General features: G+C 45.7%; 1 protein-coding gene across 3 annotated transcripts in view; it reads right to left on the bottom strand.

Annotated features, from left to right (window-relative positions):
- Window positions 1–17,136, bottom strand: part of LOC140724066 (uncharacterized) — a 51,490-nt gene that overhangs the window by 11,156 nt on the left and 23,198 nt on the right. For 2 of the 3 annotated variants that reach the window (XM_073038550.1, XM_073038551.1), the window contains exons 1-4: window positions 14,613–14,769; window positions 13,110–13,178; window positions 9,103–9,222; window positions 8,077–8,193 (exon numbers count right to left, since the gene is read on the bottom strand). In XM_073038550.1, coding sequence (XP_072894651.1) covers window positions 8,077–8,193; window positions 9,103–9,222; window positions 13,110–13,178; window positions 14,613–14,655 — 349 coding nt within the window. In that variant the 5' untranslated portion in view covers window positions 14,656–14,769. Of the gene's footprint in view, window positions 1–8,076; window positions 8,194–9,102; window positions 9,223–13,109; window positions 13,179–14,612; window positions 14,770–17,136 lie in introns of those variants that run through there. The other variant, XM_073038552.1, reaches the window with a different exon arrangement.

Here is a 17,136-nt window from a genome sequence, read left to right as displayed (position 1 = left end):
TGAGCAGTGCGCCCTTGGGGAAGAGGCGCTGGCTGTCCACTCTACCTATTCCTCTTAATATCTTGTATACGCCCATTATGTCTCCACTCATCCTCCTTCTCTCCAACGAGTAAAGCCTAAGCTCCCTTAATCTCTGATCATAATTCAGACTCTCTAAACCAGGCGGCATCCTGGTAAATCTCCTCTGTACCCTTTCCAATGCTTCCACATCCTTCCTATAGTGAGGCGACCAGAACTGGACACAGTACTCCAAGTGTGGCCTAACTTGAGTTTTATAGAGCTACACCATTACCTCACTTTCCTGTGGAAAGTGGCCAGTGAGTGAGTGGGCCAGTGAAGGAGTCAAGATTTGAGGCTTTGACTCGAGAGATATCGGAAGATGCTGTTGGCGAGAAAGACCGACCAGGTGTGAGCCACGGTGGCAGGGCCTCTGGCACTGAGTCTGACCCTGTGGTGCAGAAGGATGGGACAGAGAAGATGAGTGCTATCGTCATTGGAGACTCTATAGTCAGAGGAGCAGACAGGAGATTTTGTGGACGTGAGAACGAAACCCGCATGATTTGCTGTGTTCCGGATTCCAGGGTCCGGGATGAATCTGACCGGGTGCATGACATCTTGGTACGAGAGGGAAAGCAACCAGAAGTCGTGATACATATTGGGACCAACGACATAGGCTGAAAGAGGGATGAGGTCCTGAAGTGTGAGTTTCGGGACTAGGCAGAAGGCTGAAGAACAGGACCTGAAGGGTGGCATTCTCAGGATTGCTGACAGTGCTACGTGATAGTGATGGTAAGAATTGGAGGAGATGGCTGTTGAATGCGTCGATGAGGAGTTGGTTCAGGGGGCAGGGTTTAGATTTTTGGATCATTGGGATCTGTTCTGGGGAAGTTAGGACGTCTGCAGATTGTATGGGTTGAACCTGAACTCGAGGGGGAGCAATATCCTTGCAAGTATGTTTGCTAGCATGGTTCGGGAGGGTTTAGAATAATTTACAAGGGAGATGGGACCCGGAGGAATAGAGCAGTGAAAGAAGTGCATGGCGTAAAGCCAGATTAAAATATAGAGAGGCATTGAGGAAAGAGAAGCAGAATAAAGGGTTTAAAGATCGTAAGGTTGAAGGGCTAAAGTGTGTGCACTTCAATGCAAGAAGCATCAGGAACAAAGGTGATGCATTGTGATGTAGTGACCATTCCGAAGAAATGGCTGGCACCAGGGCAGGAATGGATTCTTAATATTCCTGGACTTCAGTGCTTTAAAAGGGATAGAGAGAGCGGAAAAGAGGAGGAGAGGTGGCATTACTGGTAAGGATATTATTACAGCTGCAAAAAGGGTGGTTAATGCAGCAGTATCCTCTTTTGAGTCAGTTTGGGTAGACGTCCGGAACAGAAAGGGAGCAGGTACTCTACTGGGGGAATTCTATAGACCCCCTGGTAGCAGCAGAGATACCGAGGATCAGATTGGGAGGCAGATTTTGGGAAGGTGCAAAAATAGCAGGGTTGTTATCATGGGTGACTTTAACTTACCTAATATTGATTGGCACCTTATTAGTTCAAAGTGTTTAAATGGGGCAGAGTTTACTAGGCGTATCCAGCATGGATTCTTGTCACAGTATGTTGACAGGCCGACTAGGGGGAATGCCATAAAAGATCTAGTATTAGGTAACGAACGAGTCAGGTCACAGATCTGTCAGTGGGTGAGCATCTTGGGGACAGTTATCACTGCTCCCTGGCCTCTAGCATTATCATGGTAAAGGATAGAATCAGAGAGGACAGGAATATTTATAATTGGGGAAGGGCAAATTATGAGTCTTTAAGGCTAGAACTTTCGGGTGTGAGCTGGGATGAATGTTTTTGCAGAGAAATGTACTGTGGACATGTGGTCGATGTTTAAGGATCTCTTGCAGGATGTTAGGGATAAATTTGTCCCGCTGAGGAAGACAAAGAATGGTAGGGTGAAGGAACCGTTTGTGACAAGTGAGATGGAAAAAATAGTCAGCTGGAAGAAGCTAGCATACATGAGGTTTAGGAAGCAAGGATCGGATGGGGCTATTGAGGAATATAGGATAGCAAGAAAGGAGCTTAAGAAGGAGCTGAGAAGAGCAAGAAGAGGGCATGAGATGGCCTTGGTGAGTAGGGCAAAGAAAAACCCCAAGGCATTCTTCAGTTATGTGAAGAACAAAAGGGTGATAGAAGTGAAGATAGGACCAATTAGAGATAAAAGTGGGAAGATGGGCCAAGAGGCTGTGGAAGTGATCGAGCTCCCCAATGAATACTTCTTTTCGGTATTCAGCACTGAGAGGGAACTTAATGACGGAGAGGACAATATGAGTGAGGTTGATGTTCTAGAGCATGTTGGCATTAAGGGAGAGGAGGTGTTGGAGTTGTTAAAATACATTAGGACGGATAAGTCCCCGGGGCCTGACGGAATATTCCCCAGGCTGGATGCCGGTGGACAACGAGGACATAAATATCCTTGACAGAGGCTCAGCAATCTCTTCCCTCTCCTCGTGGAGCAGCCTGTGAAATATTCTGTCAGGCTCTTTGGACTTATCCGTCCTAATGAATTTTAAGAACTCCAACAACTCTTCTCCCGTACTATCAACATGCTCCAGGATATCAACGTCCCTCATATTGTCCTCACCGTCATCATATTGTCTCACATTGGTGAATACCGAAGATAAGTATTCAGTGAGGACCGTGCTCTCTTCCGCAGTATTAGGGCACATAGAACCATAGAACATTACAGCACAAAAACAGGCTTTTTTGACTTTCTTGGCTGTGCCGAACCATTTTTCTGCATAGTCCCACTGACCTGCACCTGGGCCCCATCCCTCCAAACCCCTCTCATCCATATACATGTCCAGGTTTTTCTTAAGTCTTAAAAGTGATCCCGCATTCACCAATTCATCTGGCAGCTCATTCCACACTCCCAGCACTCTCAGCTTAAAGGGAACATTCGTCCCCATAATTTCCCCCTTCACCCTTAACCTATGACCTCTGTTTTTTTCTCCCCGGCCTCAGTGGAAAAAGCTTGCTGGCATTCACTCTATGTATATCTATCATAATGTTATATGTACTCACCTACCATCCCACAAGCTTCCGGGTCCGACGTATATTCCTCCGTAACTGCCGCCACCGCCAACGAGATCCCACTACCAAGCACATCTTCCACTCCACCCCCCCTTTCTGCTTTCCACAGGGATCGCTACCTACGCGATTATATTTTCCACTCCTACCCCCCCCCCCCCCCCCCCCCCGCCATCCGTTCCCATCGATCTCCCTCCTGGCACTTATCCTTGTAAGCAGAACAAGTGCTGAACCTGCCCTTACACTTCCTCCCTCATCACCATCCAGGTCGCCAGGCAGTCCTTCCAGGTGAGGCGACACTTTATATCTCTAACAAATCACCCCTCGTTCTTCTACACTCCAGGGAATAAAGTCCTAACCTATTCAACCTTTCTCTGTAACTCAGTTTCTCAAGTCCCGGCAACATCCTTTTTAACCTTCTCTGCAATCTTTCAACTTTATTAATATCCTTCCTGTAATTTGGTGAACAAAACTGTACCCAATACTCCAAATTCGGTTTCACCAATGTCTTATACATCCTCACCATTACATTCCAACTCTTAAACTCAATACTTTGATTTATAAAGGCCAATGTACCAAAAGATCCCTGTACAAACCTATCTGCTTGTGATGCCACTTTCAGGTAATTATGTATCTGTATTCCCAGATCCCTCTGTTCTACTGCACTCCTCAGTGTCCTACCATTTACCTTGTATGTTCTACCTAGGGTTGACCTTCTGAAGTGCAGTATCTCTCACTTGTCCGCATTAAACTCTATCTGCCATTTTTCGGCCCATTCCTCCAATTGGTCCAAATCCCTCTGCAAGCTTTGAAAACCTTCCTCACTGTCCACTACACCTCCACTCTTTGTATCATCAGCAAATTTGCTGATCCAATTTCCCACATTATCATCCAGATCATTGATATAGATGACAAATAACAATGGAACCAGCACTGTTCCCTGTGGTACACCACCAGTCACAGGCTTCCTCTCAGAGTAGCAATTCTCCACAACCACTCACTGTCTTCTTCCAATGAGCCAATGTCTAATCCAATTTACTACCTCTCCATGTATACCTGGCGACTGAATCTTCCTAACCAATCTCCATGCTGGACCTTGTCAAAAGCTTTACTGAAGTCCACGTATACAACATCCACTGCCTTCCCTTCATTCATTTCCTGGTAACGTCCTCGAAAAACTCTAATAGATTGGTTAAACATGACCTACCACGCACATAGCCATGCTGACTGTTTCGAAGAAGTTTATGTCTATCGAAATACTTGCAGATCCCAACTCTTAGTATTCTTTACAATAACTTACCTACTACCGATGTCAAACTTATCGGCCTATAATTTCCTGGTTTACTTTTTGAGCCTTTTTTAAACAACGGAACTAAATGAGCTATCCTTCCCACCTTTATCTCTAATCGGTTTTACCTTCACTCCGGTCTTCCTTTTATTCTTCACATAACGGGAAGAATGAACTACCCTACTCGCCAAGACCTTCTCATCTATCCTTCTTGCTCTTCTCAGCCCGTTCTTAAGCTCCTTTCTTGCTACCCTATGTTCCGCAATAGAACAATCTGTTCCTTGCTTCCTAAACCGTATGCTGCCTTCCACCTGACTGGATTTTCCACCTCACTTGTCACCCATGGTTCCTTCACCCTACCATTATTTATCTTCATCACCGGGAGAAATTTATCCCTAACATCCTGCAAGAGATCCCAAAACATCGACTAGATGTCCTGTGATAAGTGGTGTGCCACAGGGATCAGTGCTGGGTCCATTTTTATTTGTCATCTATATCAATGATCTGGAATGTAACGTGGTAAGTTGGATCAGCAAATGTGCTGAAGATACAAAGATTGGAGGTGTAGTGGACAGTGAGGAAGATTTTCAATGCTCGCAGAGCTATTTGTACCAGCTGGTAAAATGGGCTGAAAAATGTCAGATGGAGTTTAATAGAGACAAGTGTGAGGTATTGCACTTTGGAATGACAAAGCAAGGTAGAACATACACGTAAATGGTAGGGCACTGAGAAATACAGTCGAAAAGAGAGAGCTAGAAATACAGATAAAATTCCCTAAAAGTGCCCTCACAGGTAGAGAGGGTAGTAAAGAGAGCTCTTGGTACATTGGCATTTATATATCAAAGTACTGAGTATATCAAAGAATTGGAACGTTATGATGAGGTTGTATAAGGCATTGGTGAGGCCAGATTTGGAATATTGCGTGCCATTTGAGTCACCGAATTACAGGAAATATATTAATAAGGTACGAATGCTGCAAAGGTTTACATGGATGTTGCCGGGACTTGAGAAACTGAGTTACAAAGCAAGGTTGAATAGATTTGACAAGGTTCCACACGGAAGGTTAGTTAGGAAGGTTCAGTCGTTAGGTATGAATGTTGAAGCAGTAAAATTTATTCGACAGTGGCTGGATAGGAGATGCCAGAGAGTAGTGGTGGATAAATGTTTGTCAGGTTAGAGGCCGGTGACTAGTGCTGTGCCTCAGGGATATGTACTGGGTCCAATGTTATTTGTCATATACATAAATTATCTGAATGATGGGGTGGTAAATTGAATTGTAAGTATGTAGATGATTCTAACATAGGTGGCGATGTGGATAGTGAAGTAGGTTTTCAAAGTTTGCAGAGGTATTTAGGCCAGTTAGAAGAGTGGATTGAACGATGGCAGATGGAGTTTAATGCTGATAAGTGTGAGGAGCTACATTTTGGTAGGACTAATCAAAATAGGACATACAAGGTAAACGGTAGGCCATTGAAGAATGCAGTAGAACAGAGTGATCGAGGAATAATGATGCATTTTTCCCTGAAGATGGAATCTCATGTGGACAGGTTGGTGAACAAAGCTTTTGGTATGCTGTCCTTTATAAATCAGAGCATTGAGTATAGGAGTTGGGATGTATGGTTAAAATTGTACAAGAAATTGTTAAGGCCATATTTGGAGTATTGTGTACAGTTCTGGTCAACGAATTGTAAGAAAGATGTTAACAAAATAGAGAGAGTATAGAGAAGAATTACTAGAAGGTTACCTATGTTTCAACAGCTAACTTACACAGAAAGGTTGACCAAGTTCAGTCTTTACTTTTTGGAGCTTAGAAGGTTGAGGGTGGTCTTGAGAAGAGGCATCTAAATTTATGAGGGGGATAGATAGAGTTGACGTGGATAGGCTTTTTCCTTTGAGAGTAGAGGAGATTCAAACAAGAGGACAAAAGTGAGTGAGAGTTAGGGGCCAAAAGTTTAGGGGGAACACGAGGGGGAACTTCTTTACTCAGAATGTGGTAGCTGTGTGGGACAAGCTTCCAGTAGAAATGGTAGAGGCAGGTTCGTTATTGTCATTTAAAGTAAAGTTGCAGAGGTATATGGACAGAAAAGGAATGGAGGGTTATGGTTGGTGGGACCAGGTGAGAATAAGCCTCCGGCACGGACTGCAAGGGCTGAGGTTGCCTGTTTCCGTGCTGTAGTTGTAATATAGTTACATTGTTTAGATTAGGAGTTTATTCTCTGGAGCGTAGAAGAATGAGGGGATATTTGATGGAGGTGTATAAAATTATGATGGATATAGATAGAGTGAAGACAAGCAGGCTTTTTCCAATGAAGCTAGGGGAGAGAAAAAAAAAACAGAGGGCATGGGTTAAGGGTGAAGGGGAAAAAGTTTAAAGGGAACATTAGGGGTTGCGGCTTCTTCACCCAGAGGTTAGGAGTGTGGAATGAACTGCCAGATGAACTGGTGAATGCGGGTTCACTTTTAACATTTAAGAAAAACTTGGACAGGTACATGGATGAGAGGTGTATGGAGAGATATGATTCAGGTGCAGGTTAGTGGGACTAAACAGATAAATTATACAACACAGCCAACAAGGACCAAAAGACCCGTTTCTGTGCCGCAATGTTCGGTGGTTCTATGGTTCTATGTCTATAGTACATCCCCTGCAAATTATCATCCCAATTCACACCCGAAAATTCTAGTCTGACAGCTTCATATTTTCACTTCCCCAATTAAAATTTTTCCTGTCCTCTCTGATTCTATCCTTTTCCATGATAATGCTAAAGGCCAGGGTGCCGTGGTCACTGTCCCCAGATGTTCACCCATTGAAAGATCTGTGACCTGTCCCTGTTCGTTTCCTAATACTAGATCCAGTATTGCATTCCCCCAGTCGGCCTGTCGACACACTGTGACACTAATACTGACTCAAAAGAGGATAGTGCTACGTTACCCACGCTTTCTTGTGCTGACCAGTAATGCCACCGCTTCTCCCCTTCAAGAAATATGGAGAATCCGTTCCTGCCCTGGTGCCATCTAAATCTCTGTAATGGCCAGTACATCATAATTCCATGTATGTATCCAAGCTCTCAGTTCATCACCTTTGTTCCTGATGCTTCTTGCATTGAAGTACACGCACTTTAGCCCTTCTACCTTACTACCTTTATACCCTTTATTCTGCTTCTCTTTCCTCAAAGCCTCTCTATGCATTGGATCTGGCTTTACTCCATGCACTTCTTTCACTGCTCCATCGCTCCGGATCCCATTCCCCTTGCAATTTAGTTTAAACCCTCCGGAACATGCTAGTAAACCTACCTGCAAGGATATTGCTCCCCCTCGAGTTCAGGTGCAACCCATCCATTCTGTACAGGTCCCACCTTCCCCAGAAGAGATCCCAATGATCCAAAAATCTAAAACCCTGCCTCCTGCACCAACTCCTCAGCCACGCATTCAACAGCCATCTCCTCCAATTCTTACCATCGCTATCACGTAGCACTGGCAGCAATCCTGAGAACGCCCCCCTTGAGGTCCTGTTCATCACCCTTCTGCCTAGTTCCCGAAACTCACACTTCAGGACCTAATCCCTCTTCCCTACGGTGAGGAGTTTTTAATTGGAGTACGGTAAGCTGGGGGTGGAAGTTGTTGTCACTGCGATGTTTTACAATAACAATTCATTCCACTCTCTTTATTTATGGTCTGACTCCACACGGAGCCCGTTCCACTCACCATGGATCGAGAGACCGGCCACTATCACGATGAGGGCGGCTGTAACTAGGCAGAGTAGGCAGATCAGACGGTACGGCCTATTTCCGATCTTCACTTTCGACTGTTGTTCTTGCGCAGCTGTGGAGAGACCATACGACCATAAGATCACAATCAATATTTAATAAGACGATAGGAGCTACTAATGAATACTTTACTTCAGTATCTTAGCTAATAGAAGTGTTGACTTGCAGCAGACTGAAAAACTTCAGCATGTAGATATTCAGAAAGAGGATGTGCTGGAGCTTTTGGAAAGCATCAGGTTGGATAAGTCGCCTGGAACGAACGAAATGTAAAGGAGGCTACCGTGGAAGTCGAGGGAGGAGATTGCTGAGATTCTAGCGATGATCATTGCGTTATGAATAGGGACGGGAGGTCAGAACCGCCCCCCCACCTTACCCCATCCCTATCTATAATTTTAGTCTGGTTTTCTTTATCTCTCTTCCCCCCCTCTATAATCTCTCCCGCCCCAGCCTTACCTTTCTTTCTCCTTTAATTCTATAATTCTCCACCTTCCCCCTACCCAATTTCCCTCCAGCTTATCACTTCCCAGCTCTCCACTTCATCCCTCCCCACACTTCTTATCTCCCCCCCCCCGACCATCCTAAGTTACTTCACTCCTGATGAAGGGTTTCAGCCCGAAACGTCGTCACTACCTCCTCCCATAGATGCTATCTGGCCTGCTGAGCTCTGCCAGCATTTTGTGTTTTTATATGCAATTCTCATTCCAGTTAAGAGGGAAATAACCGCTGAGAGAAATTCCATGGGCGTAGAAAAATGAGAGAGAGAGAGAGAGATTGAGTGGTGGATTGTGGAGCATGTCTGATAAGAACAGCAGAATGAGGTTTAACTGCGGACCAGAGTAACATTCCTTACTCCGTCTGTGGAAGGAACTGCTAGAGAAATGGTCGATGCAGATGCATTAGCACGTACACGTGTGCGTATAGCACATGATCCATTCAGAATGGCGTCATCAATGTAAACTCTGACCTGCCTGAGCAGTCACTGGCATTTCTCCTGGTCTCGACGCAAAAGGAGGATCTTCAACCTTAGCGATGAGAAGTTCATTTCGGCGAAAGTTCAGCTGAGAGTAGGTGGGATCCAGACCATCTGGAACAGAATGGAAGATAATTTGAGAGAGAGAGAAATAGAAGGGCAAGGGACAGGTAGAGAATGGTGGGGCGGAGTGTGAGACAGGGAGAAAATTTGAGGAAGATGTGGAAGTGAGTAGAGAAACAAGTGGAGACGGAGCAGCAGATGGATGGATGGAGAGGGGAAATAGGGTGAGAGATGAAGGCGCTGGGCGGGAAACTGGGAGAGAATGGGGAGACAGAACGAGGAGAGGAATTCAACAGGCAGTGTGGATGGAGAAGAACGAACGGGACGGGTTGCACCTTTACAGGCGGGGGACCAGCATTCTGACAGGCAGGTTTGCCACTGTAAGACGGGTGTTTTTAAACTAGTAAGTGGGGGAGGAGAGGGGAAAACTGGAAATATTATGATAGTTAAAGGAAAAGAGAGAAATAGAAAACTTAAGAAAGACAACAAAATTAAAGGGGCAGAAAGCTCAGGAAGGATTCGGAGCGTATGGCCAAGTGCAACAGGGATCAATGTGTGAAGTAAGGGAAGTGATGGATGAAAAGTATTATACATGAATGCACGAAGTATAAGAAATAAAGTGAATGAGCTTGAGCTCAGTTGGATATTGGCAAGTATGATGTTATAGGAATAACAGAGACATGGCTGCAAGAGGACCAGAACTGGGAAATGATTCTTCAAGCGAATACGTCCTATCGAAAGGACAGACAGGTGGGCAGAGGGGGTGTGGTGACTTTGCCGGTGAGGAATGAAATTCAGTCCCTTGCGATGGGTGACATAGAATCAGGAGAGTAGAGTCAGTACGGATAGAACAGAAAAATTGTAAGGGCAAAAAGACCCTAATATGAGTAATCTACAGGCCCCCAAATAGTAGCCTGGATACAGGGGGCAAGTTGAATCAAGACCTAAAATTAGCATGTAGCAAAGGTAATGCAACATGCAGGTAGACTGGGAAAATGAGTTTGGTACTGGACCGCAGGAAAGGGAGTTTGTGGAGTGCCTCCGAGATGGATCCTTAGAGCAGCTTGTATTGGAGCCTACCCAGCAGAAGACAATTGTGGATCTAGTGTTGGGTAATGAACCGGATTTGATAAGGGAACTCGAGGTAATGGATCCATTCCGAGGTAGTTACCATAATATGATAAGTTTTATTCTACAGTTTGAAAGGGAGTAGGGAAAATCAGAGGTGTCAGTATTACAGTTAAGCAAAGGGGACTATGGAGTCATGAGGGAGGAACTAGCCAAAGTTGACTGGAAGGATACCCTAGCAGGGGTGACAGTGGAACAACAATGACAGGTATTTCTGGGAATAATACAGAAGGTGCAGGATCAGTTCATTCCAAAGAGGAAGAAAGATTCTAAGGGGAGTAGGGGGCGTCCGTGGCTATCAAGGGAAGTCAAAGACAGTATAAAAATAAAAGAGAAGTATAACATAGCAACGATGAGCGGAAAGCCACAGGATTGGGAAACATTTTAAGGAGCAACAGAAGATAACTAAAAAGACAATACGGGGAGAAAAGATGAGGAACGAAGGTAAGCTAGCCAAGAATACCAAGGAGAATAGTAAAAGCTTCTTTAGGTATGTGAAGAGGGAAAAAAAATAAGACCAAAGTTGTGCCCTTGAAGACAGAAACGGGTGAATTTATTATGGGGAATAAGGAAATGACAGACGAGCTGAATAAGTTCTTTGGATCTGTCTTAACTAGGGAAGACACAGACAATATCCCAGATGTAATAGTGGTCAGAGGACCTGGGCAACGGAGTAACTGACGGAAATCCACATTAGGCAGAAAGTGGTGTTGGGTAGACTGATGGGACTGAAGGCTAATAAATCCCGAGGGCCTGATGGTCTGGTGTGCCAGGGTACTTAAAGAGGTAGCTCTAGAGATCGTGGTCGAATTGGTAATCATTTTCCAATGTTCTATAATTCAGGATCAGATCCTGAGGATTGGAGGATAGCTATTGATATCCCACTTTTTAAGAAAGGTGGGAGAGAGAGAACAAGAAATTAGCCTGACATCAGTGGTGGGGAAGTGCTGGAGTCAATGATAAATGATGAAATAGCGGCACATTTGGATAGCAGTAACTGGATCGGTTCGAGTCATCATGGATTTACGAAGGGGGGATCATGCTTGACCTATTTCTGGAATTTATTAAAGTTGTAACTATGAAAATGGACAAGGAGAGCCAATGGATGTAGTGCACCTGGGCTTTCAGAAAGCCTTTGATGAGGTCCCACATAGGAGAATAGTGGGCAAAATTAGAGCACATGGCATTGGGAGTAGAGTACTAACATGGATATAAAATTGGATGGGAGGCAGGAAACAAAACGTAGGGATTAACGGGTCCTTTTCAGAATGGCAGGCAGTGACTCATGGGGTACCGCAAGGCTCGGTGCTGGAATCGTACCTATTGACAATATATATTAATAATTTAGATGAAGGGATTAAAAGTAACATTAGCAAATTTGCAGATGACACAAAGCTGGGTGGCAGTGTGAAATATGAAGAGGATGTTAGGAGAATGCCGGGTGTCTTAGACAGGTTGGGTGAGTGGGCACATACATGGCAAATGCAGTTTAATGTGGATAAATGAGAGTTTATCCACTTTGGTGGAAAGAACAGGAAGGCAGATTACTATCTGAATGCAGTCAAGTCAGGAAAAGGGGATGTACAACGAGATCTAGGTGTTCTTGTGCATCAGTCAATGAAAGCAAGCATGCAGGTACAGCAGGCAGTGCAGAAAACTAATGGTATGTTGGCCGTCATAACAAGGGGAGATGAGTATAGGAACAAAGAGATCCTGCAGTTGTACAGGGCCCTGGTGAGACCACATCTGGAGTATTTTGTTTAATTTTGGTGTTCAAATCGGAGGAAGGACATTCTTGCTATTGAGGGAGTGCAGCGTAGGTTCACGAGGTTATTTCCGGGGATGGCGTGAATGTCATATGTTGAAAGATTGGAACAACTGGGCTTGTATACACTGGAATTTTGAAGGATGAGAGTGGATCTGATTAAAACATATAAGATTATTAAGTGATTGGACACGCTAGAGGCAGTAAACATGTTCCCGATGTTGGTGGAGTCCAGAACCAGAGGCCTCAGTTTAAGACTAAGGGGTAGGTCATTTAGAACTGAGTTGAGAAAAGCTTCTTCACCCATGGAGTTGTGGATCTATGGAATGCTCTGCCTCAGAAGACAGTGGAGGCCATTTCTCTAGATGCTTTCAAGAAAGAGTTGGATAGAGCTTTTAAAGATAGCGGAGTCAAGGGTTATGGGGTTAAGGCAGGAACGGGGTACTGATTGTGGATAATCAGCCATGATCACAATGAAAGGCAATTCTGACTCGAAGGGCTGAATGGCCTACTCCTGCACCTATTGTCTATTGTCTATTGCGGACAGGAGTAAGGCGGTCATGTTGCAGTTGTACAGGACGTCGATGAGGCCGCACTTGGAGTACGGTATTCAGTGTTGGTCGTCCTGTTCCCAGAAAGATACCATCGAACTGGAAATGAGTGCACGGGGTGATTCACGACGACTTTGCCGGGATTGCAGGGATGAGTTAGGGAAAAAGGTTGGGTTGATTACGACTTTATTGCTTGTAGCGCAGGGATGACCTTTCAAGGGTATATAAAGCCACGAGGAGCACAGACAGAGTGAATGGGCGCAATTATACCCCCTGGACCTGGGCAACCAAGGACCTGAGCGCACAGGTATAGGGAGACAGGGGAAATAGATTCAACTGGCGAGCCGATTGACAACCGTTTGTTACCCAGATGGTGGTCAGTCTGTGGAACGAGCTGCCAGGGACCTGGTGGAGAAGAATACATCACACACTTGGCCATTTGTGCAGTATGACATGTGAGCCCTCCAGAATGACGTCGTTGTTGCATCACTGACCTGCTTGTGTATTGGTGAGGCGTTCGACTTTCCGAATGTTCAGATCGGTGTAGGTGGAGGTCATATCGTCTGCGAGAGAGAGACAGACAAGTATGAGATAGCGCGATAGAGAATCGGGGACTGTCAGGTGCAGAGGGAAGGAAAGAGAGTACAGAGACGGGGGGGGGGAGTGTTGGGGACAGCGAAAGGGAAGAAGGGAGGCAAGAGAGGGAAGCGAGACAGGGAGCACAACGACAGAGAGTGAAATGGATGGATTGAGATGTTGATAGGGGGTGACTGAAGAGAGGCGATGGGTGGGGAAATGGAGCAGAATTGGGGAAAGAGAACGAGGAGAAATAGGAGAGAGAGGGGCAAAGTGATGTGAGGGGAGGGAGGTAGTCAGTGCGGAGAGTAGGATTGAGAGGCGAGGCAGAGGGGTGAGAGAGTAGAAAGTACAGGATGGAGAAATGTTGGGGGAGAGAGGATGGAAGAGTCAAAAGGAACGAGAGAGTGAGGGAAAGAGTGCAGAGGGAGAGTCAGAGTGGGAGTCCGGGGGAGGGTGACAGAGGGGAGAGGATTAAGAAAGTGAGCAATGAGAGAGGGAAGAGTTAATGGGTAAAAAGGGGTATAGAGATGCTGGGAGGTAGTTAGAGAGCGGACAGAATATTCACGGCAGAGGGAGGCAAAAGAGGAGGGAATGAGGGAGCGATAGGGAGAGAGTGTGAGAGAGGGAATAGTGGGACAGATAGCGTGAAAGATAGGGCAGGAAGAGAGGGGGTACGAAAGAGAGAGAGGTTCAAGGAGTGATAGAGAGGGGACGGGGCGTTGGAGAGGAGCGAATGAGAGACAGCAGTTTGGGGAGAATAGTTAGAGGGTAAACAGAGGGGGTGATGAGGGTCGGGGAGAGTGAGAACAAGAAAGGGGAGAGTCGATGAGATGGGAAAAGAGGGATAGAGGGGAGAAGAGAGGGGAAACAAAAGAATGAGTGTGAGAGGGAAAGGGATAGAGAAGGGGGGAAGAGGTAAGGTTAGTGCAGAGTGAAGGGGGTGAGGAGATGGAAAATACGAGAGTGGATCAAAAATATATTTTAGGGGGCTCCCTCATCACCGCATCTCTCATTGCCGTCTCTAAACACCATCCTTTCCAAGGCACTCCTTATTCACCTGCCATCCCACAACCCTCCCTGCTTTCGCCGTCTCAGCGCTCCCCCCTCAGTCACCCTTCCACCCCACCGCCCCGATCACGAGAATTCCACAACACTGCCCCCCATGACATTCCGTCCTCCCATATCACACTCTCTACACCCCACTCCACAACACTGCCCCCATGACATTCCGTCCTCCCACATCACACTCTCTACACCCCACTCCAAAACACTGCCCCCCCCATGACATTTCGTCCTCCCACTCCACACTCTCTACACCCCACTCCACAATGCTGCCTCGATAATTCCCTCCTATGCCGGTCGCTCCACGCCACCCTTCCCAAAGCACGCCAGCGTCACAGACGTCCCCACCCCCTCACCTTGCTCCTCCGAGTCGCCTGACCTGCGCGCTCCCTTCGACATATTCTCAAACAGCGAATGTTAATGGTCAGCTGTGTTTGCCCTGAGGTCTCTCGACAGGAATAGACAAATTACATGAACACAGTCAAGGCAACAACGATGAAACTGTCTTCCATCTCTACGAACCTGGGGCACAGAGAGGGTCTAGGCTTTAGTCGCCACGTACGATACATCAGGTTCAGAAATTGGCTGAGACTCCCTCATCATCGACCCAGGATCAGACACTGAGTGAACCTCACTCCACACCAGCCCATCACACCCTCCCGGGGTCAAACATAGATTGAATCTCCCTGTGCAGCGTCTCACAAGTCCTGGGCTTAGACACAGAGTGACGCTCCCTCCCCAATGTGCCATCACCAACCCCCAGGGACAAACGCAGAGGGGGTTACATCCACACAATCCAACACACGCTCTCGGAGTCAGACTCAAATTGAAACTCCCTCCTTCCGTCTTTCTGCCCCACTCACTTCGGGAAGCTGCCCTTGAGCCAGTATTTGTGCGTTTCTTATTCATGGAAGCCTCACAGTCGTCCAACCTGTCGAGGATCCTTTGAGTGTCTGAGCTCAGGAAGGAGAAGTAACCGTTGTCACAGTAAGCCCGTTTTGACAAGTGAGTCAGACCGACACCAAAAAACACAAGTTGAGCAGCTGAAAAAGTGAGGAAGCGAGAACTGGGGGTGGGAGAGGTACCGTGGAGAGGGGTTGAGAGTGCGAGAGAATGGCCCGCAGAGATGGACTTCGATAAGGCCTTTGACAAGTTCCCACATGGGAGGTTAGTTAAGAACATTCAGTTGCTAGGTATAGATGGTAAAGTAGTAAACTGGATTCGACATTGGCTCAATGGGAGAAGCCAGAGTGGTAGTGGATGATGTCTTCTCTGAGTGGAGAACTGTGACTAGTGGTGTGCCACAGGGATCAGTGCTGGGTCCATTGATATTTGTCATCTATATCATTGATCTGGATGATAATGAGGTACATTGGATCAGCAAATTTGCTGATGATACAAAGATTGGAGGTGTAGTGGACAGTGAGGTAGGTTTTCAAAGCCTGCAGAGGGATTTGGACCAGATGGAGAAACGGACTGGAAAATGGCAGATGGAGTTTAATACAGACAAGTGTGAAGTGTTGCTTTTTGGAATGGAAAATCAAGGTGGAACATACTAGGTAAATGGTAGGACATTGAGGAGTGCTGTAGAACAGAGTGATCTAGGAATACAGATACATAATTCCCTAGTTTCCTTAGTAAATACAGCTGCAAAAAAAAAAAACCATTTAATATCTCTCACATTTCTTTTGGTTCCATACATAGCCGACCACTCTGATCTTCAAGAGCACCAATTTAATCCATTACTATCCTTTAGCTCCTAACATACCTGTAGAAGCTCTTTGGATTATCCTTGACCCTGACTGCCAACGTAACCTCATGTCTTCTTTTATCCCTCCTGAGGCTTCACAAGTAGATAGGGTTGTAAAGAAAGCTTTTAGTACTTTGGCTTTTATTAATCAAAGTATTGAGTATAAGAGTTGGAATGAAATGGTGAGGTTGGATAAGACATTGGTGAGACCGAATTTGGAGCATTGTGTGCAGTTCTGGTCACCTAATTACAGGAAAGATATTTATAAGGTTGAAAGAGTGCAGGAAAGGTTTGCAAGGGCATTGCCGGGACTCGAGAAACTGAGTTACAGAGAATGGTTGAATAGGTTTGGACTTTATTCCCTGGAGCGCAGAAGAATGAGGGGAGATTTGATAGAGGTATATAAAATAATGATGGGGATAGATAGGGTGAATGCAACCAGGCTTTTTTCCGCTGAGGCGAGGGGAGAAATAAAAAACAGGGCATGGGTTAAGGGTGAAAGTGTTGGCGCGTGGCCTAGTTTATAGGGCATTGGTCTAGTGATCTGATGTTCACTGGTTCAAGCCTCAGATGAGGCAGCGTGTTGTGTCCTTGAGCAAGGCATTTGACAACACATTGCTCTGCGACGACACAGGTGCCGAACTGCTTTGGTCCTAGTGTCTTTCCCTTGGAGAACTTGAATAAGAATGTGGAACTTTTGTTCTCGAGGGATATTGGAAACCTGATAAAGAAGAAGAGAGAGATGTAGAACATGTATAGGCAACAGGGAGGAAATAATTTGCTTGAGGAGTATAAAAAGAGAAAGAAAATACTTAAGAAAGAAATCAGGAGGGCTGAAAAAAGACATGATGTTACTGTGGCAGTCAGGGTGAAGGATAATCCGAAGAGAATCTACAGATACGTTAAGAAAAAAATGGATAGTAATGGATAAAATTGGTCCTCTTGATGATCAGAGTGGTCGACTATGTATGGAGCCAAAAGAAATGGGAGAGATATCGAACGTAATTTTTTTTGCATCTGTATTTAAACTGGAATGGAGTCTATGAAAACAATGCAAACAAGTAGGGAGGTCATGGAACAAACAGATTAAAGAGGAGGAGGTGCTTGCTGTCTTGAGGCAAATCAGTGTA

Source organism: Hemitrygon akajei, unplaced genomic scaffold (genome assembly GCF_048418815.1).
Source record: "Hemitrygon akajei unplaced genomic scaffold, sHemAka1.3 Scf000158, whole genome shotgun sequence".
NCBI lineage: Eukaryota > Metazoa > Chordata > Chondrichthyes > Myliobatiformes > Dasyatidae > Hemitrygon > Hemitrygon akajei.
Note: the sequence above shows the minus strand (reverse complement) of the source record. Positions and strands in the feature narration are given on the sequence as shown.